This window comes from Triturus cristatus, chromosome 7 (assembly GCF_964204655.1).
Source record: "Triturus cristatus chromosome 7, aTriCri1.1, whole genome shotgun sequence".
NCBI lineage: Eukaryota > Metazoa > Chordata > Amphibia > Caudata > Salamandridae > Triturus > Triturus cristatus.
The window spans coordinates 494,315,769-494,342,802 of NC_140590.1; the positions used below are offsets into that span (position 1 = coordinate 494,315,769).

At 46.7% G+C, this 27,034-nt stretch overlaps 1 protein-coding gene across 4 annotated transcripts in view; it reads left to right on the forward strand.

Annotated features, from left to right (window-relative positions):
* OGFOD3 (2-oxoglutarate and iron dependent oxygenase domain containing 3) overlaps positions 1-27,034 on the forward strand; it is a 1,085,915-nt gene that overhangs the window by 733,396 nt on the left and 325,485 nt on the right. For all 4 annotated transcript variants that reach the window (XM_085616866.1, XM_085616868.1, XM_085616865.1 and 1 more), the window contains one exon: positions 22,461-22,517. In XM_085616866.1, coding sequence (XP_085472992.1) covers positions 22,461-22,517 — 57 coding nt within the window. The remainder of the gene's footprint in view (positions 1-22,460; positions 22,518-27,034) is intronic.

A 27,034-nucleotide genomic window follows, 5' to 3' on the forward strand; every position in this document is an offset into this window, starting at 1 on the left:
CACCATTTTCCTTTAGGTTTGAGTTTATAGTTGTGGATAAATGTGGGACGGGCACTGCACATGCTTCTAAACACCATCACAGTAAACAAGTTCTACTTGTTCATGTCCATTGCACAGACCACGATAGACACCCACTAGGTGTCCCTTGCGCCTGCTGAAGAAATGTCCACATCTGGACTTCCTGATGACCTAACCACGTTCATAAATACAGCAATCCTGCCATTGTTGATTAGGAACAATTTTTGGGTGCAGAGAATTCCACTTTTTCACATGTAAGTCACTCTTTGAAAATGGGACCCTATGTGTCTCTGTAACTAACACATCATATGCTTTGCTACCCCTTTCTGCACTCCAAAGCACACTGGTGTTAGTGTTTAATTTAAAAAATGTGTATAATACCAAAGGGAATCATTCAAATATGTGGTTGTGACTTCTTCCTTTAGCCTTCGAGGCTCCAGTGCAAGGCTCCCATGGCTAACAGTGTGCGGATGTAAACAGATCCGTAATGGTGCAGGCGTAGCTTTGTCACATCAGGCAGGCCAAGTTTTGATAAGCTTCTGGAAAACTGATATTATCCTGCTTAGAGAATAGACTTGTGCATGATAACTATTTCTCACACACCTGGAGTCTTTTTGATCACTTCTACCAAATATGGGCGGGCTCATCTTAGTTAGTTTTGCTTTATTAGCCAATTCATCATTTTTCAATGTGTCAGTACATCAAGGCCCACACTGACTGACTGGGCCACATTCTACAAACCTGACTGACAAATACCTTGAGCAAACACTGAGTGAGGCGAGCTGCAGTTACCAAGAAGCCTTGCTCAACCTCCATCCACAGGTGGCCTTGGAATTTTCCATATGGTCTTGTGGGTGCCAGTTATGCTGTGTTTCTACCCCAGCAAACTCTATATGTGCGGCATTCACGAGTGGAGTCGCTCAGACCCAGGGGTGATGATCATCGGACTACTGTGGGGCAACAGTGGCCAAAATGACCAATAACCCAGGACCATCTGTTAAAGTCTGACGAGGCAGTGGCGTCACTAGGGTTGGTGTCACCCGGTGCGGGTAACTCATGGTGTCACCCCCTCACGACTTACCGCATGGACCTCCTCCGCTCCGAGTCCGGCTTCCCCCTCATTTCAGGGCGTGCCTGGCGGTTTAACCAGATTTAACTGATGGATGCGTTTCTGCCTGGCAGCTCTCCACCATGGTGGAGTCATGTGACAGTGACACCGTAGTTGAGCCTCCCACCCAGGCTTGGACATCGGGGGGAGGTGTTCCTACAAGCTATTCCAAATAAAGGTCTCAGTTCAATAGCACATAAATGCCCAATAAAGGGCAGCCAGATATAGCCCCCCACCCCCTTTTCTGTACTCTGATGGGAGTGACAGAAGTAAATGGTCTGAAAAATGATAGCGCCACAGATTCACCCCTTGTGTCGTCTTCACATTTCAAATTACAGATGGTTGCCAGGTCACATGATAGTGAATTTTACAGCACATTTTTCATTACATATTCAAATTGTATCAACTTTCAAAGCACAGTAAATAGTAGATGATGACCTTAAAGAACATCAGGTTACCCACCCAGTCATATGTACCCATAGACATTCTTTCAGAGAGCACCAAAAATAGACACAAGTAGTGAATCAGAGAGAACAAAGTAAAAGTGAGACCAGCCCCCCACATGGTGTGTAGTGAGCAAGGGCTGTGAGCAACCACTACTAGGGGGAGTTTGGGGGGTTGAAGTTCTCCCCCCAAAGAAAATTTGGGAGACAGAAAGGCCAAAACAAGGCATTTTTCAGCACATTTTTCATTACATATTAGATTGTATTAACTTTTAACGCATAGTAAATGATTACTTTATAGAGCACCAGGATACCCAGTCATAAATCACAGACATTCCTACAGAGAACACTAAAAAATGAAATGTCGATCACGAAACATGAATTGAAATATAACCAATTTATTCTTCTACCACCCAAATCTGTGTAGACAGTGAGCGCCCAGTCGTGCCTCTGCAGACAGAGACCCCTGTGCCTGTTAACAACAGTGTGATATTAATCAGGTTGTACAGTGGGCTACCTGCTAGTCAACAGTTTATTGGTATTTATAATATCACAGGTATGGTACTTTGTACTGGTATGGTGTTCCCACTATCCGCAACACAATATATCAGTGGTCAAAGTGGGGAAAAAAAGTAGGGGGAACTGTGGGCGGAGAATCAGAGGGTGGGAATAACCCATGGATTGGATCAGTGGGCGGAGCCAGAGGTGTGGCCAGAATGCGCAAACATCCCAATTTTTTGTATTTGTTTGGTTTCACTGCCCAGTTTTATCAACCAATGAATACACATGATTATTTAAGGTTATAATGAGTTATTGACAGTAAAATGTATTCATAAAGTGGGACATACTTCTAATCACAGAAATGTCCCCAAATACAATAAAAAGCACAAGCCATTTGTCTCCGAGCCATGGAGTTTCTGTCATCAGCACTTCTCTCTTTTCCACAACAGCAGTTCAAACATGAATGGCTAAAAATCCTAGTTTGCAAATGTTTTCTAAATAATAATGGCTCTGCCATATTTGCCTCATAATGCAAGATCTGCAGCATGATCTGACCATTTAAACTAATAAATTGTTTGTAGCTCAAACGTATCAAAAGTTAATAAAAAATTTGACTTGTGTTGCTGCGGAGTAGATGACAGTTAATAGCTCACTGTTCTATGTTATGATTTTAACTTATCAACTGAAAGTAACAAAAGGATCTCTCTGACAAAAGCAGTAGCCCACTGGCCTATTTACATTATGTGCACTTTGTGATCTGCATGGTACATGTTCTTTGCAGCAGGTACATTAACCCTCTGAGCTACCTTTCCATGATTCAAATCTTCCATTAGACAAAATTCCGATCTCTCTCTACGAAGAACATTAATCACCAGTCATCATGACATTTTTATTGTTACTGAAAATTGCTGGAGGCCAGGAAGGAGGCAGCAAGCGCTTTTAAAACCATAACATACTTGCAAAAATGATGCCTCCACCTAAAGTCAGCACCTGGTGCGGTCACACCGGTTGCACCGCCCTAGAGCTGGCCCTTCTCAAGGGTCCTGTGATCTCAGTGACAGGGTCACTGTTGTTCTAGGGTGTGCTGCATCATAGGCCTGCCTCCAAGACTGGAGGTGAACTTCAGTATGAATAGTGGTGGACAAGCCTTGAAAGTTAACCTACACTTGTCATGCTAGGGTCTACCTGCTGGTGCTACAACACCGGGGCTTCTAATGTCTTGCGAAGCCTTCTATGGTCTAGCATGAGATAGTGCTCTCTCAGGAGAATGGTCAGGCGGACTGGTTATTAAGGCTGAACCTGGTTCCCCAGTTCCAAATTCAGCAGCTCTGGCCATAGTGCCACATCCTCTCCCCCACTGAACACCATACTGTCCCACTGAGAAAAACTCACACTGCCTTCAACTACAACCCAATTGTTGCCAGCTATAAACACCTGGATGCGGCTCAATTTAAATTACGCACTGGGCAAGACTCTTTCATACCATAAAGAGGTGTCTGCCATCATGCGTCTAGTGGCAAAGCTGTTGACTTTGGAACCTGGGCTTGAATCCAGGCCAGGGGATTAGTTTCCCATTGGTGCAGTGGCACTGGCGACCAGGGGCCGGGGGGCCTACCAAACCATGAATATTGCTTAAATTGGTAATTGAAACAGCATCCAGGTAGGCCATTTCCTTCCTTGCGTATGCTACATGAAACGCTACCGATCCATACTCGAGTACTTAATCGTAACGTACGTAACATACCTTTATAAAAAAACAAATAATGTGTGAAATGCAGTTGTAAATGTAGGTAACTTCATTGTTTATTTAAAGGCTGTAAATATCCCCTTGGTAAATTTTAGACTGACACTCCAGTGCAAAACGATCCATAACAGGATTTGTAAAGTGTAAAAAAAACAAAAAATAAGCACATACATACATACAGCAGAGCAGACTTCATTTATGAAAAATGCATATGGAAAAATGCACCGACCTCTGTGTTACTTTGAGGCTGCTGCACCATTATTACTCACCTGGAAGCCGGTGTCCTGCGCCAGCTGTTGGCCTCACGTCCAGGTAAACTCTGTGAGGCTGCCAAATGGAAACGGCCATGTACCCTGCACCGAGACAGAACGCGAAAATAACTTAGTCATCAGCCGCCTGCACCCGGGCCTAGAGTCTCTACTCTAGTGATGACGCCACTGCCTAGAAAGGCGCGCAGACGGCGGAGGAGGAGACAGTGCGCACTGCGCACAGGCACCTCCTCCTCCTCCTGAATGTTAGGTTGCGTTGCGTTGCGTTGCTCTGCACGGCAAAAACCGGCCCTTTGGTGTCACCCCGTGTGAGGGGTGTCACCCGGTGCGATCCGCACCCCCCGCACCCCCATAGTGACGCCGCTGTGACGAGGCAGCCCCTCAGGAAAGTACATGGCTCTTATTCCCGAGGCACCTTACAGAAGAAATGTCTCACTCTGCAGAGTCTCGCTTGGAAATCACAAGTGCAAGAACGCCACGCTTTCTTTAACAGTTTGCCCAGGCATTAAAAACCGATCTCTGTCCAGGAAATATAAATGCACAGTGTTTTGTGTATTGCTAATTACCTTTCATCTGTGGTAACCACATTTCTAGCTCATGCTAGAATTCAGACCCCTTTGTTAGCATAAAAAGTCTAGCTCTTCTGTGCATAGGCGTCGATTGACTCGTATCACATTCACAGCAGGAGGGTAGGGGCCTCGAGGAAGAGGCTGCCGCTTGCAGGGGCACGTTTGGGTACATCCAGCCTGTAGATGAACCCCACTGCGACACCGAGCACTAGCAGAGTGCTCCATCACACGCTTCTTACTGTCAAAAACGTGTGTATATTACGTGTGAATTATTGTGTGAATTATGCATTCATAGATCAGAAAATCGCACGTAATGTACTTGCTACTGCAGGGCATACGGATGGGGTGGTTATGACTCTTATTATTAGACAGACGTCCAGGCTGTGTCCAATCAGGTGGGGGCCCCCTGGCGCTTGGGGGCCCCCCCGCACTGCAGGGGCTGCGGGGGCCTGTGTTACGCCCCTGTCGCCAGGGAATCAGCAGGGGAACAGGTGGTCCTTTACTACCTGCTCCTGGAAGTTGAGCCATTGTTTCCCTCCTTTCGGTGCATATTACTTTCATATCGATAACGCTTTGAACGTATTGCTTGCTGTTCGGATTCAGGCATTTGAGTTTATGGAAGTTTCAGATCTGGAGAAGAAACCATTTCATTACCGGTAACTGCAGTTCTCCGTCTTTGGCATCTTTCGTGGATTCACATGCATCTTTTCCACATCCTCATTTCAGAGGTTCGCCTTCATGTTATTCAGTTACGCCTAATAATCTTGTTCTACGAGGTCGGTGGTTTTCAGAGCACGTTCACGCCATATCCTGATGTTTAGGTGCTTTTTAATGAATTCAGTATACTACTCTAAAGAGCACTGTTCTATGACCTTTTTGGAATGTGAATACTGTTTACTGCTCTTTAAAACACCACGAAACTCCCAGCTCCATGACAGGGTCGGACATGTTAATGAAGGATATCAACTCCCCCTGGAGAACTGTGGGTACAGGTTAATATTGTTTCATTACACGGACCAATAAGGTCACGGGACGGCAGCTTGTGTGGTAGATATTATTTGTCTCTCCAGAAGTGTGAAGCCTTCTGCTAGGCAGTGCCGGCACTCCCGCAGAAACCCCCGCGTTTGCAGGTTTTGAGCACCGCACCTGCTGGGACTTGAGCAGCGTGTCCTGCTTTCTTATCCACTTACTCATTCGGGTGAGGGTCTCCAGAGAGCTCCGTTGTTCTCTGGCTTAGCGCCAGTTTAAAAGCACTGCAGTGAATCATTGCAAGGAACAGTGCCTTAAGAGCGTAGGAAAACTGTTCATGTATCAGTTAGGTCACCTCGGAGTGTGCCTTGGAAGCCCAGAGGGCTAGTTGCTTTCTTTAATTCCAGCTGTGCAACGGTGAACAATCAAACAGCCCGCATAGCATAGCATCCTTACCGTTCGACATATTTCAAACGTAGCACTAATGGTAGTTAACTTTTACATACAAGGAATCACTCCTTTTCACGACACGCTCCAGTGTTGTTAATATATCTGTAAAGAAGCTAGTCATTCTCTATAACCCTTCTGCGAGCAAGAATCCGCAGAAGGGTGCCCGCACGTGTCGTGGGCGAGAGGCTTCCGGCAACAGTCGTGCGTACGTTTCCAGTTGATAAGTCAATTCAGCCAGTCTGTTTTTTAGTTGCGGTGCGTCCTCTGCCCCAGTGCTTAGAGGCTTTTGGGAAACGGCAGCGCCGGGGCAGCACATTTCATGTTGGTGCAGGGAGTGCCCTTTACCGAGCCCATAAGAGCCCCCTGTGATCTCCACAACAGGGCCGGACTGGGAACCAAAACCGGCCCTGGCAAAGTGCTCGGCCGCCCCCAGGTTCAGCATCCATTGCAAGGTGTGCGTCTCGAGCTCCAGTACCCTCCTCATAAGCGGAGAAGTGTGGCTCAATGGTTAGAGCGGCAGACCCTGATACAGAGGTCCGGCCCGGGACCAGTGTTCAATTCCCGCTTCGGCGGGTCTTGGGCTTAATTTGCTCAGGACCTGATATTTCTCGCCTTGGTGCCTATTCTAATCATGGGTCCCACTCTGCAACTCTGGGCAATAGCTTGCTTAATCTCCACAACGGCCCCAACAGCACAGGGGATGCCTGGCTGCACCTTGGGGGTGCCCAGGAGTGGACACTTCACAGGGAAAGCCAGGATGGGTTCCTCTGCGGTATAAGTACAGCGCCGGGACACCGCCGGGACACCTCCGTTGGTAGGTAGCTGCGCGCTTTACAAATGCCAGATTAATTAATTGATTATTAAGCCATACCATGCCCATGCAATGTGCAGGAATCTCCACGTCTTTCACATTTATTACACTCTCTCAGACCCCATTTTCATAGCGTTGCCTTGGTGCAATATCCTCGATGGAGAAATCGAAATGTATCAGTCTGCGTGGGGTCTGTCCCGCCTGGGAGCAGCAGCGCTCCCACACCGCGTCTGAGAGGGGAACATTAAAAGTCCTCCTCCCATTCTCTTCTGCCAGGGGGCATCCAAGTGGGCATCACCTCCCGTGTATCCCTGTAAAACTCAGTAGTGAGTTGCTTAGGAGAGTGAGATGAGTTGCATGGTATAAACTAAAGCGGGCCCGCTCGCAGGGGAAGTCAGGCGTGATCTGTTCACCAATGGATTTCAACCTGTGGTAGAGAAATGCATCTAGCGGGGTGCCCTCTGCGTGTGTTCCAAACATATGTATTTAGTGTACTGTATTTGCCTTCCTTGAGTAGGTCTCTCCAGTTAGTCATTCCCAGACTAGGAAGTTGGGATGCCACATTTGCCTCCAGTATCGGGTGAAGCGTCCAGGGGATATCAGGGGAGTAGAGTAGAGTAGAGAAGGGGAGAGCCAGCCATTTTCTGAAGTCTGTCTGTCTCCCATGCAGTGGTTGTGTTAATTTGCTGGAGAATCCCGAAGGCATTGCTGCCTCCAGGGGGACGGGATGCACCAAGTCACGCTCACTCACTAGGTACGCCATGTATTTCTTTGGGTGCAGCCAGTAGTGCTCAAAGTATGCCTGTACTCTCCGATAGTAGAGCTCAGCGTGAGGGGCTGTGTAGCTACCCATTTATATGGTTGGGCAAGTGTGTCCCAGGACAGCCTACATTTCTTTATTACCCAAGAATGTCTGTTACAGAGAGTCTTGAGTGTCTTAAAAAAGTGTTATGGAATGTGATGGGAATATTGACAAATTTGGGCATATGACTATTTTGATTAGGCTCTGTCTCCCAGCCATTGAGAGCGGCAGTTTCAACCATCTATCAATTAGATATTCGATTTAAATAATTGCTCAGGCATATTTGAGCCTAATTATGTCCTCTAGTCTACATCCGTGTTTATCTCTGACACATAGTGTTATGTCGTCCAAGTATAGTGGTATCAATAGGGGTCTGTCTCTAAAAGCAAGTACATGTTGTGTGGTGATGTCTCAATTTCGCAGCTAATGGTTCCAAGGCAATCGTAAGGAGCAGTGGCGATAACAGGCCTCCTTGCCATATTCCTCTAGCAATCCCCATAGCATCCGAGAGCTGTCCATTGATGTACTGTTTAGCTGGTGGGGAGTTATATAGTAATCATATCCGGGTCAAAAACGCAGGAGGCAAATCCATTTGAGACAGGATTGTAAGCATGAAGGGCCACTCAAGCGGGTCAAATGCTTTATTAGCAACTAAAAACACTGCCGCTGCCCTCGTCCTAGGGTCTACCTGTTGCATAACTGCAAATAGTGTGCGCAAGCTGTTGGTGTTCGATCTCCCAGGGATAAATCCCGCCTGATCTGGTTATGTTAGCAGTAGCATGAGGGGCATAAGCCAATTCACGATACCTTAGCAAAGATCTTGGTGTCACAATTAATTAGGGACAGTGGCCTATATGGTTCACAGATATCTACAGCTTTAGAGGGCTTCAAAATGGCTATTATACTGACCTCTTACATGGCGGGGGAAGAAAGCCATGCGTCATAGCTTCCTCGTACACCACTAGCAGGCGGAGCAGTGAGCAAGACAATGTATGTTTTGTAAAAGTCAGACGGAAGCCCAGCAGATGCTGGGGCATTTTCGTTTTGTAGGCTCCAGGTGACGTTCCTAATCTGATCCAGTGTCATTGGATATGCCAAAAATTCTGTCTGTGCATCTCCCTGTCAGGTAATCAGGGAGTTTTTTAAGAAGGTGTGTATAGCGGCAGAGTCAGTCTGGCAGCTTGACTCGCATAACCTGCTGTAGTATTGCACAAATTCAGCGATAATATCAGTTGCTTTGTAAATGTGTTGTACTTGTATAGCGCACTGTTACCCTAGGGTGTCCTGGCGCTGTACTCATACCGCTGTGGAACCCTTCCTGGCTTTTCCCTGTGAAATGTCCACTTCTGGGCACCCCCAAGTTGAAGCCAGGCATCCCAGCGCTGTTGGGGCCGTTGTGGAGATTAAGCAAGCTATTGCCCAGAGTTGCAGAGTGGGACCCATTATTAGAATAGGCACCGAGGCGAGAATGAACAGGTCCGAGGAAATTGAGCCCAAGACCCGCCGAGGCGGGAATTGAACCCTGGTCCCGGGCCAGACCTCTGCATCAGGGTCTGCCGCTCTAACCATTGAGCCACACTTCTGCGCAGAGTGGTCCCCGCCTCCGTTGTAACTGTGGTAATTTAACTTGCAGTCATGTTTTTTTAGGTCTCGCCGTAGCCAGCGTATGCACTGCTCTGGCGAGACATTTAGTGAGTGGGCTTTAAAAAGCCCGACCACAGCTTTTTGGGTGGCATAGAGCATGCGGTTACACGCACAATGACGAGCGGAGGCGCCATCTGGCTTTCCTCTCTCTTCATGGTGCGCTGCGCGAACATCGCACACCACTGCTGCTTTCACTTTTGCCGTCGGCAAATCAGCACCAATGCTTGTTTCCTTAGTTACCTGGGTTTCGCGCGATAGTGATCAGTTTCACTTTCACAGCCGCACGGCCGTGTCACTCACAGCCGCGCAGCCAATGCTTGTTTTCTTTATTCTTGCGCATTAAAAGCGAACAAACAGTCTGGTGTGTGTTAGTGAACCTTACCGAGTCTGCGTAGATAGGCCACCTTGATATTCCCAGAAGGTCATAACTGGCCCAGCAGGTTCCCCGGCATTGCCAACCTTTTCATAACATTGTTTAGTCTGCTGGTTTTTTGTTCTTTCGGGCATATACTGCACGGTTACACTTTACAACCCGACCACTGCAAGGAGCGCTGACCCCGCATGCACACAGACAGAGGGAGCTATGTAATGATATACACGCGATTCAGTGCAACATGTGTGCGTTGCCCTATACCACTTTGGTTCAAACACTGAGTATACAATGGAACCCTAAAGGTGTCATGTAGCAGCCAGACAGCCAAGGGCTTACCTCATACAGGACTCTACAACAGACAATACACAATACCCCGGAAGGTGAGATCGAATTTATAATACTCCAGAACGCCATACTAAGTACAATATACACTTCAAAAGAAAAGAGGTCTCAAACTCAAAAACAACTTTATTCTGAAAAATTACATAAAAGTTACATTAAAAACGCACTATTTGAGGTCAGAATACAATTAACCTGTGCATACAAAATAATTAATCCAATATTAATTGCTCAGGATTTTTTTTTAATCAAGTCACTCATATTTAAAATTCATTAACATCTATAGGAATTAAAACGTGCAAATATTAATCATTGCACCAAACCTTTCCCTTACTGCTAAATTTGTGCATGTAAAATGTAATACTGCACATCGTATTTCATGTGTCTCAAGACGTTGCAGAACTATCATACCTTGCTTATATCATCTTAGAGTAGATGCCTGCAGGTTTCGGACTATAAATCGTTTCCGTGCACTGCTATATAAGGTGCAAAATAATGTAAGATGAATACTACTTTGCTGAGACAAGTTGTCACAAGGGCATTTTGGCAGGCTTGGGGACCAGCCTCCCTGATAAGGGAAGACTGCCAAAAAGTGCAAAGATCACTCATAAAAACCATAAAAAGCATCTAATAAAATGTGTAGAGCATTTGCAATTCGGGCTAAAAGTACTGGGTCTTCTGCTTATAGCAGGGTTGGTATTGAGCGTTTCCAAACCAAAAACACATCGGCAGCATGTTGGGCAAGGAAAGATTCCAAACCGTTTATGTATAATACCAAGCATTTGCAATGCAATAGGTCTCACATTTGCGAGATTTTGAGCAATTAGGATTTTAAATTGCAATGCCTTTTATTTATGTGTTGTTTTTTTAAACAAATAAATAAAAGGAATTGTCATTTACAATACTAATAGCTTAAACTCTCAAAAATGCGAGACCTATTGCATTGCAAATGTTTGTTTTATTATGGACACCAGCATCTTCCCCGGTCTGTCCCCCTCACACCGTATGTTCTGGCCTTATTGTATTTACCAAGGTATTTAGCTTTGCTCTCCCCTGTCTGGTATTCTGTCACTTTGTGTCTTATATTACTCTTGTTTGGCCACTGCCTTTTACCATGAGGTATGTTTCAAGTTGCTCAATTTCCTTTTCTAGTATGTCCAAGTGATGCCTCTGCGCTTTCAGGATCCCATGTTGTTTCGCAATGCAGTGACCCCTTACCACTGCATTAAACGCCTCCCGTGAGGTGGAATGCTGCTCGACCGACCCTGGTTAAGCTCAAGATACTGTGCGATTTCAGTGTGTATCTCCTCTTGGAACACGCTTCCTAGCAATACTCCTGGTGCCAGTCGTGACATCATATGCGCTGATCGCGTCCCAGGGACACTAAGCTTTAGTATTACTGAGGTGCGTGCCAAAGGGGCTCTGTGTCTGGTCCTGGGGCTAACCTTCCTAGTAGTGAACCAGTAATCTAATCTGGACCACCTGTTATCGGGTGCTGGGTAATACATCCCTTCTTTAAGGGCCTATGTCAGAGCCGCCAGATGACACCAAGATCATTGTCCTCAATTATACAGAGAGCTGGGTGCTTAATATATAGCAATGGGGCCTACTATACATTGAGAAAAGTATATACCCACATTGAACACCTGTTTTCATTGTGTTGGTAAAGCGGCATGTTCCATGAACAGACCATGAAAAAAAATCCCTTTTTCCAATCTAAACATGAGGAAATGCTAGCACAGTTATTAAAAATAATTTCCATTTAGTTTTGAAAATGTAAATAGGTTTTTAATTACTTTAGAAAAGTGTTCATTATTGCACCTAAGAGCAAACTGATTTAGAACATGTTTCCCCATGGCTGATAGGGACTAGCCGTCTGAAAGTGGGAATGGCGCTGCTGGCAACAGAAAGGGCAGCTTTCACTGCTTTCCATTTTAAGTCGAAATGTCAAATGAGGCTGACAGGGATAGCAACCCTTGCAGTGCCCTCCATGAGGGAAACATTTCTAGCATACCCAGAGGGGAGAAAACCTCCTCTTTTTAGGGTATTGCTTAGAGGTAGGGTCAGGGCTCCTGTAGAGGAAAGAAGGCATTGACAATTTTGGTTGAAGGATTCTGGGAATGTTTAGAGTAAAACTGAGAAACGAAGTGCAGCAAAAGTGGTGGGAAATCTGCCGCCAAGATTGGGTGTAGGATTTCACTAATCACTAGTTTCTAAACAGTATAAGATTGGCTCTTCACCTCCACCACCTCCAGGACCTTATTGACAACTGAAAATTCGGCCTGGATAAGTTGGCTCCGGAACTCCTACCTCCTGCTGGCACCCAGGGATCAGAACTTTTTTTCCAAGAGTTAAATCAATCAATCAATCCAATCAATCAATCAATCAATCAATCAATCAGGCGAATTATAAGTGCACTACTCACCCGTGAGGGTCTCAAGGCTCTGGGGGGGGGGGGGGCTGGGGGGGGGGTGTCAGTAGTTCTGTATCAGTCGAAGAGCCAGGTCTTCAGCGCCTTCCCGAAGGCGTTCAGGGAGGGGGCATGTCTGAGTCGATGGGGAGCTAGTTCCAGGTCTTGGCCGCGATGTAGGAGAAGGATCTTCCCCCTGCTCTGCGGATGCGCGGAGTTTCAGCAAGGAGGAGGTTGGTGGGGTGGAGGTTGTGTTTGGGCACGTGGAGGGAGATTCTGTCGTTGAGGTATTGGGGTCCGGTGTTGTGTAGGCATTTGTAGGCGTAGGTGAGTATCTTGAAGGTGACTCTTTTCTCGACGGGGAGCCAGTGGAGTTGCGTAGGTGTTGGCTGATGTGTTCGCGTCGAGGGACCCCGAGAACGAGTCTGGTGGCGGTGTTCTGTATTGTCTGGAGCTTGCGGAGTAGGGACGTGTTGATGCTGGCGTAGAGGGCCTTTCCGTAGTCCAGCCTGCTAGTGATGAGTTTGTGGGTGACTGTCTTCTTTGGCTCAGGGGGATCCATTTGAAGGTCTTATGGAGGATGCGGAGGGTGTTGAAGCAGCTGGAGGTCATGGTGTTGACCTGTCAATTCATGGAGAGGGAGGAGCCGAGTATGATGCCGAGGTTCTTTGCGTGGTCTGTGGGGGTCGGGGGCTGCAGAGGGTGGTGGGCCATCAGGTATTGTTCCACACCGAAGGGGTGGTTCCGAGGACGAGGACTTCTGTCTTCTCTGAGTTGATTTTTAAACAGCTGTTGTTCATCCAGGCTGAAACGTCTTGCATCCCTTCCTGGAAGCTGAGTCTGGTTGTGGTGGGGTCCTTGGTGAGGGAGAGGATTTGCTGGGTGTCGTCGGCGTAGGAGAGTATGCTGAGGCCGTGCTGTCGGACGATGGCATCGAGGGGGGTCATGTAGACGTTGAAGAGGGTTGGGCTGAGTGATGATCCCTGTGGGACTCTGCAGTTGATTTCAGTGGGTTGGGAGAGGAAGGGTGGCAGTCTGATCCTTTGGCTTCTGCTGGCGAGGAACATTCTGATCCAGTCGAGGGCGGTGCCTTGTATGCCGGCGTCATGTAGTCTGTCTGTGAGTGTGCAGTGGGAGGCTGTGTCGAAGGCTGCTAACAGGTCGAGTAGCATCAGGGCCGCGGTGTGGCCTTGGTTGAAGAGGGTGCGGATGTCATCTGTAACAGCGAGTAGGGCGGTTTCTGTGCTGTGCTTGCTTTGGAATCTGGATGGGGAGGGGTCGATAATGGCGTTGTCTTTGATGAACCTTGACAGTTCTGCGTTGACGGTCTTCTCTGCGACTTAAGCTGCAAAAAGGAGGAGCTAGATGGGCTGGAAGTTCTTGCGGTCCGTCGGGTCTGCTGAGGGCTTCTTGAGTAGGGGCCTGACTTCTGCGCATTTCCAGTAGTCGGGGAAGGAGCCGGTCTTGAAAGTGGTGTTGATGGCGCGTTGTAATATCGGTGCGATGGTGGTGGCGGCTCTGTGGTATATGTGGGTCAGGCAGGGGTCTGTGGGGGCCCCAGAGTGGATGCCTTTCATTGTCGCGGCGGTCTCCTTGGTCGTGATCAGGGTCCAGGCAGAAATGGTGGTCTGGCTGGCATTGTCGCCGGGCAGGCTGACTGCGTGGTCGGGCGTGTGGTCGTCAAAGTTGTCGTAGAGGTTCTTTATCTTTAGGTGAAAGTAGGAGCCGAGTTTGTCGCAGAGGTCCTGGGAGGGAGTGATGTCAGTAGCTTCACTGTGGGACTTGGTAAATTCCTGGATGATGGTGAAAAGTTCCTTGGTGTTGCCGGAGTTGGCGAGGATTCTGTTGTAGAGGAAGGTCCTTTGTGTGGTTCTGATTTGTTGATGGTTGTCTGTCATAGCGTCTTTGTAGGTGGTGTGGTTGTCGGGTGTCTTGCTGTTTCTCCAGTTCTTCCCCAGGCGTCTGCATGTGCGTCTGGCTTCCTTCTACACCCCGAACCGCCAGCTTCGCTCCACTGACCTCGCCTTCGCCATCGTCACCTGCATCCGTCGAGCGACCGCCGTGGCAGATCGTTCTCTCACCTCGCCGCAAAAACCTGGAACACCCTCCCCATCCACCTACAACCATCCCAGGACCTGCGGGCCTTCAGGAGACTCCTCAAGACCTGGCTGTTCGAGCAGTAGCAGCACCCCCGCCCCCTCCAGCACCTTGAGACCCTCACGAGTGAGTTGTGCGCTCTACAAATGTACTGATTGATTAATTGGAGATCAGTGGTGAACCAGGCGGATTTTCTGGGGCGTTGCTTGTCGGGGTTGCGCAGCGGGGTGAGCTTGTCTACGCAGTTGTCGATCCAAGTGTGAAATCCATGGCTACGAGGTTACCGTCGGTTGCAGCAGAGGGGGTGTTGCCATTGAGGGTGGAGTTGAGTTGTTCTTCGGTGACTCAGCTCCAGTTCCTATGCGGGACGCGCGGAGCCGGTTTAGGTGGCTTGGGTTTGGTGACTATGAAGTGTAGGCAATGGTGGTCAGTCCATGGGGGCTGCGTGGTGTGGCTGAAGTGGACGCTGCTATCTCCAGCAAAGATGGGGTCGAGAGTGTGTCCTGCCTTGTGGGTCGGTGTGGTGATGAGTTGTTTCAGTCCGATGTTGGCGAGGTTGTCCCGGAGGGTGGCGGAGTTGGGGTCGCTGAGGTTGTCGAGTTGGAAGTTCAGGTCTCTGATGAGTATGTAGTCTGTGGCGGCGATGGCGTGGGGTGCGATGAGGTCGGTGATGGTGTCGGGGAGGGTGCTTGGGGGCCGAGGTGTCTGTAGGTGAGGGTGTCACTGAGTGAGGAGTTAGGGCTGGTTTGTACCTGGAAGTGTAGGTGTTCGACGGCAGGGATGTTATAGCTGCAGGTGGTGAGGCGATGGAGCTATTGTGTGTGATGGCGATGCCTCCTCCCGGGTGGTTGGGGCGGTCCTTCCTCTGAATCTTGTACCCATCTGGGATGGCGATGGCGATGTCAGGGGCCGATGAGGCGTTGGTCCAGGTTTCAGTGAAGAAGGCGACGTCGGGTGAGAGCGAGTACAGGAGGTTCCAGATTTCCATGGCGTGTCGGTGCATGGAGCCCACGTTGAGGAGGATGCATCTTAGGGCGTTGGCCGTGTTGGCGGCCGGGGCGATGGTGAAGGTCTAGCGGCAGTGGCGGCAGGAGAAATGGCTGTGGGTTGTGTTAGGTGTGGCCTGCTGGCAGTTGTTGTTTCTTCCGAGGTTGAGTGCGAAGAGGGTGGCTGGGTCGGAGCGGTGTGTGGTTGGAGAACCAGGGTCCCTAGCGCTGGTCGTGGTTGGGTCGGGGACGGGCACAGACGTGCTTGCCTTTGGCGTGCCTTTGGCACGCCAGCGGCTCAACCGTGCAGTGGCCGCTATTAAATAGGGGAGGGGGGAGTGACGCAAGGCTGGGAGGCGGGAGCGGGGGCTGTCCAGGGTCTGCAGCGGCGGGAACAAAGCGAAAGGAGAATAAGGGTAAAAAGAATAATAACACGGGAGAAAAACAAGGTCAAATTAAATAAATTAAAGCGGGAGAACAGGCGACGGCTAAGGGCTGCAGGCGAGGGGCAGGATGTGGAGCAGGCTAGGCAGGATCTGGGATGGCAGGGTCTGCAGCGGAGCGGGCAGCAGGCGCAAACCTCACCAGGAGGAGGTTGGAGGACTGCAGAGCTGCAACGGCACAGCAGAGCTGCTGGTGAGAGAGTCAACTCAGACCAGAGGTCAAAGTCTTACTCGTTTAAGTTAAGTGGTTTACCCCCAGTTAGCTGCTACTGAGGCACAAAGCATAGAAAGGCTATTGACTCCAAGGAAGCCCAGCAGACAACTGTGTACATAAGGCTGCAGGAACCTTGGCTGGGGAAGATGCGTGGGTCCTAGAAGCATGACATGAGGGCCGCAGGAGTGCCCAAGAGGAATTTTCCCTGCAGTAGTAGACTTTTTGTGCACTTCTAAAGGAGTAGGATAAGGTGCAGAGGCATCCCCACGGAGGGTGTACCCTCGTGGGCAAGAAAACCAGGTATACCCCGTCGGAGAGCGTTTTGCCATGCTGAAAAAGGCCCTAAGACCTCAGGGCAAAGGTATACATCCCTGTGTAGTACAGCCTAGCTGCAGCTTACAGGATTGCTCCTTTCAAGGATTTTGAGAACCAAATAAGACCAGGTCAGAAGGTAAAATTTTAAACCTGTTCAAGGCTGCAAGTCTACACTAGCAGCAAGGTCACCTTGGCAACTATAGAATCCGGCTTTGTCTCGCTCTGAGCTTTTGGTGCCAAAATCACCAACTTCAGAAGGAGACTGACAGTGGTAATGAACTTAATGTCTATTTGTCTGCAGAATTGTCTGCTGCTAGATCCTCATCTTCCAGGAATTAAACAGAGATCTTAATAAAACTGTGTTGTAGGATAACCATTGTGTATTTATTACATTGGAGGGGCATCCTGGTCCAAATATTAATCTATTTTTTGACACCCTCTTTCTACAAACGTCTAAAAAGAAATCCCTTAAACCTGCTCAAAGGTTATCATGCTTTTTTGATCAAAGGAGCTCTGAACTCTGGGCAATGTTCCTATTTATCAAACTAGCATTGGTGTAGAAAATTGGATTATTAGTTGTGTGGCCTGCACAAGTAATAGGTCCACAATTGTCCTTACTGGGAACCAATCACTTAATTGTAGCAGTTGACTCTCTCAGAGTAGCAAGGCAGAGCAGTTCAAGGCCTACTCAGGGGAGGGGGTATGGGCTAGTAATCACCATTCGCTGGCACCTAATAATAGTAGATGGAAAATACCATAGATGGCATTACATCAGCACCTCTGACCCCCTAAAGGGACCATGCAAACATATAAGGTATGTCTGTTGGCTTGGTAAAAGGTTCAAGAGCTGCAAACCACATGCTTGTACTTAGATGCAACCATCAGTCAATAATAATCAGAGGTAAATGCACTTATTAATGTTAATAAAATATATTCACTGTACTTAACATCCACTGTCAGCATTATTGCTTTATTAAAGCTTTTATCATGAGAAAAACATGTCTGTATATTTTTTATAGACTTTCAACCATAAAAATGCAATCATAAAAGAAGCCCCTAGATGGCATCACATTTTCATTACATTATGTGAAAACATAGACTGAGCCCTTAGCAGAGGTCTCCAAACATTTTTGCTTTGAGCCCCCCTACTCAAGTTGTTTTGAAGTCGGGCCCCCCTCCAAAACTTTATGAGAAGGATTAGGAGAGACGGGCTGAGCACAGGGGGCAAGACTTATGAGATAATTTCAATGGTACTGTAGTTCAAAGTCCACACTGAATGTGAGACTTATAAAACAGCAAATACATCGAACAAAACCACCAATTGACCCAAAAATGTTGCTCCCCATAATTGGGGTGCTGTGAACCCCTCCCACTCCTGGGCCCTAATGCATTTGCACCTGCAGCACCAATGGTAACTGCGGCCCTACGTAGCAGGCTATCACCTCTGCTGCTTTCACCTCAAAAGCAGTAAGGGTGACCCAGGCTCTAATGCTAGCAAGGACCATTGGCCCCCACAGCACCTTTTTCATAGTAAGGAAGACATAATTGTGGGGCAGTTGTCACTTACACCCTTGCCTCAGTACCTGTTACACTAATGATTGCCCTTTAAAAAAAAAAAAAGCCCCTATATACCGCACCCTTCCTAGGGGGGTATCTCTCTGAGGAAGTCGTCCCTGTTCATTTGTCAATAAAAAAAATGAGCCCCCAAATAGTGCCCCTTGTTCTGAGCCATATCTTTGACACTACCCAAGGATCTTGTTCCTTTTGTGTTTCTCCTCTGTTGTTACTAATTATTAATGACACATATTCACAGTGCTTTCTGTCACAGGCTGGGACCTCATAGCACTATAAATACATAATTCAGTATTCCACACTGCGCCAACTAGGATTCAATTATGTGCCTGTCTGGTCTCACACATAAACACACAGACATCTGCAGTGATCACATTAACCAACTGAGATGTGGCATTTAGCACAATAAGATTACTTTTTTTATGGTAGTTTTATATAGCGCAAATGTGACCCGAGATGTTGCAGCCCTTTACATGAGCACAAATTACATTACACAAGGTCACGTTCGTTTGTAGGCAAAAGAGATTAAATGATTTGCCCAGAAAAACAGGATCTTTAACTTGCATTTATTTTTTATTTCATTGTGTGTGTTACTTTTTTCCTTTGTAACTGTGTATAAAATAACAAAGTCCTTACAGAATCGTTTGTTCTTCTTAGCCACCCTTTTGACCCTGTCACCACACTCAATGACCCCAGCCCCCATAGCAAGGGGTTTCTATACTTTACACTTCAAGTCTGTTTGTAAATGAAAACGGCATGGAAATGCACCAAATAAAGAAAGCCACACTTCCAGGCGATCGTCATTTACAAATCTTTGCTGAGGAATTTGCGCCCCCCTGGGAATGCAGTCACGGACCCCCAGGGGGGCGCGCCCCACAGTTTGAAGACCTCTGCCTTAGAGGAACTTTGAGGCATATACCTTTCTTAAACATACTCAGGCCACAATAACTGCAACCGTACAATAAGCCTCTAGAGGGTGCACCACTCACTGCTATATAGCAAAAGCTCTAGCCTTAGGAGTGCTTAAAACATTAAGGACATTTAAGAGGGGTTCTGGTCTTCTGACCTTCTTCCCCCATAGACATAGGGTGAGTACTTTTAAAATATTGTTTAGTGGGGAGCTGGTTCGCTCCTGCAGTCGCCCACACCACTCTCACTGCAGGAGAGAAATGTGAAAAACTGAAAAGCCCCACTGGGCATTATGGGGAGCTCCTACTGGAGCAGTGAATACTTTAACAGAGGTTATCTCACTGTGCTGGTAGCCCACGTGCACTGTTTTCCTTTGGTTTAATTTATTTTCCTGAGATTGCCCGGTTCCACAAAAGCACACCCTCATGCCTCCTTTGTTGGGGGCAGGTAACAAAGCCCACCCGGCTGCCCCCTCTGGCTCCCCACTTGGACAGTCCTCCTCTGTGCTATTGTGGGAACTGCCAGTTCTCTGCCTGCTTCTGTCGGCAGATGATCTCTCTTGTGGTGGCATCCCATTTCCCACAGACGTGGGCACAGGAAGTGGAACAGGCCCAACACCCCTAAGAGGGGCGAGCGACTGTGCTCCCCATGTCCTTTTGGTGGTCGAGAATGTGGTCCCGGCTGCTCCCGCAGCCGCACCCCCCCCACACACTCCCTACAATTTGTTTGGTGTTGCTCCTGCATTCTGGGACCACCATGAGGAGAGAAAACGTGAAAAAAGAAATGCCCTGCTGAGCATTATGGGGTGCTAATCCTGGAGTAGTGAATATTTTAACAGCGGGTCTCCCTCTGTGCTGGGTGGCCATGTGAATTGTTTTCCTTTGTTTTATTTTTTTTTCCCTGGGGTGCCCAGTTCCACCTGAGCACTCCTCATGCCTCCTTTGTTGGTGGCAGCTCAGGGAGCCCATCCCTGGCTGCCCGTGCCAGCTCCCCACGCGGACAGGACTCATCTGTGCTGCCGCAGGAGTCGACATTTCTCTGCTTTTGTGCAATGCTTTCTCTTGTGGTTGCCTCCTGCTCCCCCTTGACATGGGCATGGAGAGCAGGGCCGGGGGGGAGGGGCGCAACTGAGCCCCACCACTTCTCTTTGGCGCTCGGGTATGGGGTCCTGGCCCTTTCCATTACATATATGGCCTGGGGGATGGGGTCCCTGGACCTGAAGGAGAGTCTGGAGAGGGGGCCCATGCATCTTGCGCAGACCCCTGGGCCCTGGCCCACCCCAGGGGTAAAGTAAGAAATGGCAGCAGAGCACCTCACGCTTTGTTGCCGGTAAAAGGTCACCAAACTTTAAAATGCCATAACTTGAGCCCCGTTGGGCCAATGTTGACAATCTTAGGCTCATACTACTGATGGCAAGCTCTAGCCACCAGGGACAGTTGCAGCAGACCTCCTCACCCCCAAAGCGGTGTAATCTTCAGAGAGCTGGTTCTCATTGCTCCATGTGCTTTCTCCTGGTCTTGGTTTCTAGGGGCAAAAGTCCAGGGCTTTCCCCCAACTGGTCCTCAGGGGGTGTAAAGGGGCCAGCCTAACTGTACAGTGTAACAGCTGATTTATTGATGCAGATCTTTCTGCCCCACCCCTTTCCTTCTCGGGAGCTGGGTGAAGTAGTTTTAATTGCTCCCTTTGTGTGGGGAGGACTTTTCTCCTGCTGGTGGGGAGAAATGTAATTAACTGGGCACAGCAGGGTGGCAAAAGACCTGGAATCTGATCCTGAGCTGAGCCAGTGAAATATGACAATTTTGGATGACCCATAAAGTGTACAGATATCATTTTGAAAATTGCAGAATTGATGTTCTCACTCTGGTTACGCCCTGGTTCGATATGTCAATGGTCTGTGTAGGCCAAAGGAAAGCGGAACTGCACTCTAAGGTAATTCTCTCCCTTTGTGTATAATAAAGTGTCACTCCAGACAAAACAGTAAATCACACTGACTTTCCCCATTAATGTACATTAGCATTGTAAGGCCTACACCAGGGCAATAGCTAATATTGCAGATTACCTATTGCAGCAGGTTACCTGTGCGCAGTTACCAGGCTACGCACAACAGCAATCTCCCACGCACAGCCTGCACACATGTGTGGAGACGTGTTCACATGTATCCAGCCAAATGTCCCTTACCCTTGCTGCATCACAGCGGCCATATCTTAAAAGGCGGAAACTGGTGGTAAACGTGTGCAATCTGTTTGCAATGTGATTAGTATGGATGATCCAAAAAGCAAAACTGTACTGAATAGGCGGAACCCAATTGCAACACTTGGTATTCCTGTAGACTTAAAACTTTAGATTATTAAGCAAAATTGACTGACTCTTCACAAATATCCTAAGCCAGCGCTGCTAGAGGATTTTTTTTTTTTACAGAAATGGAGTCCTTTAGAACAGGGTGTCCAAAGCAAGTCCAGGATATTTAATTTGATTATAGATTTTTATGGTAAAGAGTAAGGCAAAAAGCAGATAGTTGGAATGCTTGAATTAATCTTAACTACTGGTAATAGCTTGAAGCTGCATCCCAGTCAATTTACCACACGGTGCCACTATAGACAGAGACTAACCATACTCAAAACTGTGGTCCTGCTCCAATAACAGCAGTCAAACCCAAACTACTGGCCCAGCCCCCCTCCAGATGGGAACACAAGCAGCCTCAGACCAATTTACATGATAGCCGCACAATATAAATTTAAATATAAATCTAATATAACTGACACTTATTTACATAGTCAGTGGTTATCCTGAAAGTCTTGCATGTAATCTGTAAGGAAGTTCTAGAGAAAGTCCTTCTTCTTGCAGATGATTTTTCCAGGCCAGAAATGAATCAATGATCATTTTTTGTAGCTGTTCCAATTAGTTTCCTATAGAATGCATAACTTTTGTTCAGTTTCTCCTTTCCTTTCAGCCTATAATGATTGAAGGACGAGTATTCATTGTTAATATTGTGTTACTCCTGTTTAAAATGTTGTTACTTTTTTCTTAAATCTACCTGTCTCCCTTAATATTTGTTTCGATATTAGGAATGTTAAGTTTTGAAGAAATCATGCTCAGATGTTCTTTGTAAAATAAGAGGTGATGCCTCAACATCAGTGGGTCCTGAGAATTAGACTGTACACTAATATTTTATTCAATAAAACCAGCATATCAAGAAAATAAGCTGTTCATGACAACCAGTCAGGAGGTGAACCAACATATGGTGACCTTGTCTGTGGAGAATTCTGTTATTATTTGCTTTGCTTCTTATATTTTCTATTAGACTACATAAGTGCATGCTTAAGTCGTCACTTTTTACTTAGAACAATTGAATTCTACTTTTTAATCTTAATTTATTAACATTTTGAGACGTAAGGTTATACATGAAGATGCAAGTTGGTAAAACTGTGCCATACTATTTTCTCCCTTTTTAATATATGGTTTTGTCATTCACAGTTACTTTGGAGATGCAATTAAAGATGTATTTTCTGACGAGGACTTTCAGCTGTACCGGTAAGATCTTTAATAGATTTGAAAGTTACAATCTGACCTTTTTAGGTGACCTGGAGGTATTTGCATGCTTATGGATTCAGCTAAAATTGGGGGCCTGATTATGATATTGGGTGGATTTATGTCCGTCCGACACCGATGCGGAAGCAGGACCGCCTGACTAGGAGTCGGATGCCCCGCTGGCCGCATTACGATGAGACTGCGTTCACAGTGGTCGTAATTGTATTTTTTGTATTGCGGCATGTGCTGTGGGCTGCAGCAAACGGCGCAATACAAAAATAACACACCTGACATATTCCTGCGCTATGTGGCAGACAGCATGCGATGCCTGCCACATGGTGCAGGCACCATAGGTGTCCCCCAGGGACCATATCAGAGGGAAGGGGGGCCTGCTACGAGCTCCCAAGTCACTTTCCGCCTGCCTTTTCATGGCGGATTTATCGCCATGAAACAGCCGGCAGAAAGGGACATTCTAATCACTACGGCTGTGCTTGATCAGGTACTGCCACTGTTGGAGGAATTGCAATCTCTCCAACAAGGATACGTGGTGGTCGGTCTCTCCTCCCGCCCTACATCCGCCTGCCATCATAATTCAGCAGGCGGTCCTGCAGGATCCGATAGCGGTGGGACTGCCACCAACGGCCTGACGGTAATGAGGCCCTGGGTTGGGAAACAGCGTTTATAACGCTGTCTCCACAATGCAATGCTATTCCAATGCGTTTGTTACAACAACTGTGTTGTTAGTACGCATTACATCACAAGTCATTACAACGACTTGCAGTAGAGGGCGCACTAGTATTGGATTTAAAATCTAACACCATCCCTGCAGTTGCACAAACCGGAGTAGGAATAGTAAATAATACTATTCCTGAGTACGGCGTGCCCCCTACCGCAAATCGTTGTAATGACTTGCGATGTAATGGTATTGCGTACTAACAACGCTGTCGTTGTAACGACCACAATGTAATGGCATGCGATCAAACTGCATGCGTTGTTAGGACCTACATTCCCTGTGTTCCAGAACACAGCAGATACCATTTGCCCTTGGGATCTTGACTCGAGTGATCACTCCTTTTCCATAGAGGGCTGTCCATTTTCAGTGAAAAGAATATACCCTTCAATTCGAATGGAAAAGGCATTTATAACCCTATCTAGACATCCAGCATATAAGAAGCATTTTAGAAGGGTTGACAGAACAGATACATTTTAAAATGCCAATCAGACATTCAGTCTCAGTCAGATCCATTCCTCCGCTACCCACTAATGAACCAGAAGTGCCTCAGGAGAACATCCAGGTGAACATTCGCATTGCTCTTCAAACCCCCCCCACACTTAAAAGGCTATGGATTGGTGCAGGCTCTGACATTCCACAAGCAGTGGTAGTGGGTGAGTCATTTCACCCAATTAAGCAGTTTCATTCTGTATTGTCAAACCTTTTGGAGTCTTCAGTCCTAACGAAGCTCGCCTAATCAGGCCATTTTTCAAACTCATCTTTTCAGCCCTGCTCATGCCAGTTTTGTGTCTGAAGGTTTTTTTGTGTTAGTCAGTCTTTATTGCTGTGGAAAATGCACCACCCAGATTATGCAGTAACTTAAGTGTAAATATGAAACTTAGGACGAATGAAAATGAGCTTTTTATTGAGGTGGGAAGTTTACAGCCTAGACAGTGGCTCTAACAGCCACCTTCTACACTTTGGTAGTCTTGTACCTTTGCTCCTTCCTCAGGCAGATTTTTTCAGTTACTGTGATGTTGTCATGGTACAATCTCCAATCCTAGTTTGCCGTAGTCATGTTTACTGAATTCCCCCGCCTGAAACAACAGCAGTGCTCATGTTTTGGCAGTGAAAGGTGAAAGACTTTGCTTGCAGCAATTGCAAGTTAACAATGACTTTACTGGCACAACTGCTAGGCTGTGTCAGGCTTAATGTGCATGTGTAAGACATCATAATGTACTCACTCCTGATAAGACTCTGTTCTCCCCATCCACTGCAGCAAGTTCAGCAAACATGTCATCACTTTCACTGATGAAGTGTTCGAACAAGCATTTGCAATGCAATTGGTCACGCCTTTGGGACCTTGTATGTATTTAGCTATGCAGCACATTAGCCTGGGTGCTGAAACATCTACTGTTCTTTAACATGGAGGGAAAGTAAGCACCAAACTGCGTGATACAACAGGTATGGGAACAAATGGAGAGAATTATTGCCTTTCAGTGGTAAATGGTACAGTCCAAAGCTCTGTTTTTAATATAGAATCAGGGCCTTCGGTGGTTACATCACTGAAAATACAAGATTTGAAAAAAAATATTATTGTCTACGGGTGCTCGTGGAAGACAATTTCTATGGACTGGAATCTAGAGAATGTTAAAGTGATTTTGGTATTTTACTGACCTCTGCTGGTCGTTTTCTACCGCGAAAGTTAAAATGGAGGCAGTTGCCAAAATTTTTTTTAAAAGAAAGTCGCTCAGCAGAAAGCAATTCTGGTATATTACTGACCCCTATTAGTCGTTTTCTATCAAGACAGTTAGATAGAGGCAGCTGAACAGAAGAAAGTCCCTGAATGGAAGCAGACAAGTCCTAGGGCTGATCTCCAGAGCCCACAAAATACATACTCATATAAGTATATACTAAAGTATATACCAGAGGTCTTGAATGCTTGACCTAAAAATACGACAGTTGAGTGGCCACTACAAAGTTTTTATGCGCCGTATCTGCAATTCCCAAGATATGGACCTCACAACAGAACTCTGTCTAATAAAACCAGGCACCCACGTGAGTGGGCAAAAGGGAAACCACTCTGCTGTGGGCAAGAAACTGTGATTGTAGGGTCGAGCCAAATCCTTCTGTAAGTTACTATATTAGCACCTAGAAGAAATCGGCTCAATAGAGCTCTTTCAGCTGTTTTATTAACCAGCCTCCTGCTACAGTCAAATAAATACATCGTTTCCTTCTAAAATCCATTCAGACAAATATTTGGGTCAAACTTTACCCCTTTCTTATTAACTCCTTGCAAATTCCGTCCCGCACTCTTAGTGTAGTCTTCTTTTACTCAAAATAATTTTCATCATTTTACTTTTATGCTTTCCAAAATTAAGCCTCGTCTTATGCAGATGACACTATATGTGCTTTTCTCACTATTTTGGCGCCCTCCTTCTAAGCCTCTTTTTTTTCTCAAGGTACAATTCCGAGCCCTGTTACATCTGGTGGTTTCCTGCCATCACAAAAAAAAAAAATAACACCCCGTGCCATAGTGGTCTGGTCACCCTGCTCGCTAGTGGCCAACCTTTCTTAGGCCTACTCCTCAAACTCTGCAGCACATCGGCACCATCTGTGTACCCATTCTGTTCTTCAGTGCTATCAATTTAGCTTCTGTCTATGATGCAGTACATCAGTGGTGCTCAGCTTTTTGACTTCTGGTGGCCCCCAATTAATTATTACTGGAACCCGGGGATCCCCACCACCCCCCTAACTCATTATTGGAATCCGAGTAGCCTCCACTGAGCCATGTCTCTTGGCTCAGGGCCATAGTCTAAGTAAGCATTGTTGATGATTTGAACTGCAAAACAATACACGAAAAATACAGAAAAAAAACATTTAAATAAATACACAAATAATGGCACATTTTATTTAATTTGCAAACACACACAAATAAAAACAAACAAAAAATTAACACAGGTTGGGAACCAATGAAGTACAGAACCAGCTACCGTTCAAGTGGTGGATGTTGTCCTGTGAATGCTGGAGTCCTGTTTGTTTGCGTTTCTAGACCTTTCGATTTAGTGGGTCATGTGGCTTTCTTGTTGATTATGGCTACCGATATCGACACAGGGCTCAGTTTTGACCTGGTTTTCATCTTTTTTCTTTGGTAAATCCCATTTGCAGGAATGAAGTCCTCTATGTCTGCCACTAATTCATTGTATTGTGGGCTCTCCAAGGTTTATTTCTAGTACCCATGCTCTTCCTTGTTTATACAGTAGCTCGTGGAGAGGTGGTGGTGGATATCACAGCTATCTGCATCCAACAGTACACAAAAAACAGCCGCCATAAGTCAGTGTGGCATCTCACAAGCTGGAATTCATCATCTCCGAAATTGTCTGGCTGGTATGGAGCATGGTGTAGAGTAATAGTTAAAAGAAAGATGCTGGTAAAACAAGCTTTATTCCATCAATAGAACACGACCGCACTGCCAGGCATAGCTTGCTCCTATCCTCCCCTTAAGGAAATAAAAAAGACTACTCACAACCCGCTGTTGCCTGGCTGTGCTGCTTCTCTTCTACGCCCTCGGATTGAGGGGGCCTTTGTTGATGTTGGAAGAACTTTGGAATATATATCGATAAAGGTTCAACAATAGCGTTGCCTATATGCACACATATACTGAATAATATAACACTAAATAAATCTAAACAGAGAGGAAACAAAACAACAAACAAATTAAAACCTAAACCACACTGCCTTCATTGCAAATATAGTCTGAAAACCATTTTAATCTCATTCTTTCCCACAGATGTTTCCGCTAAGAGTG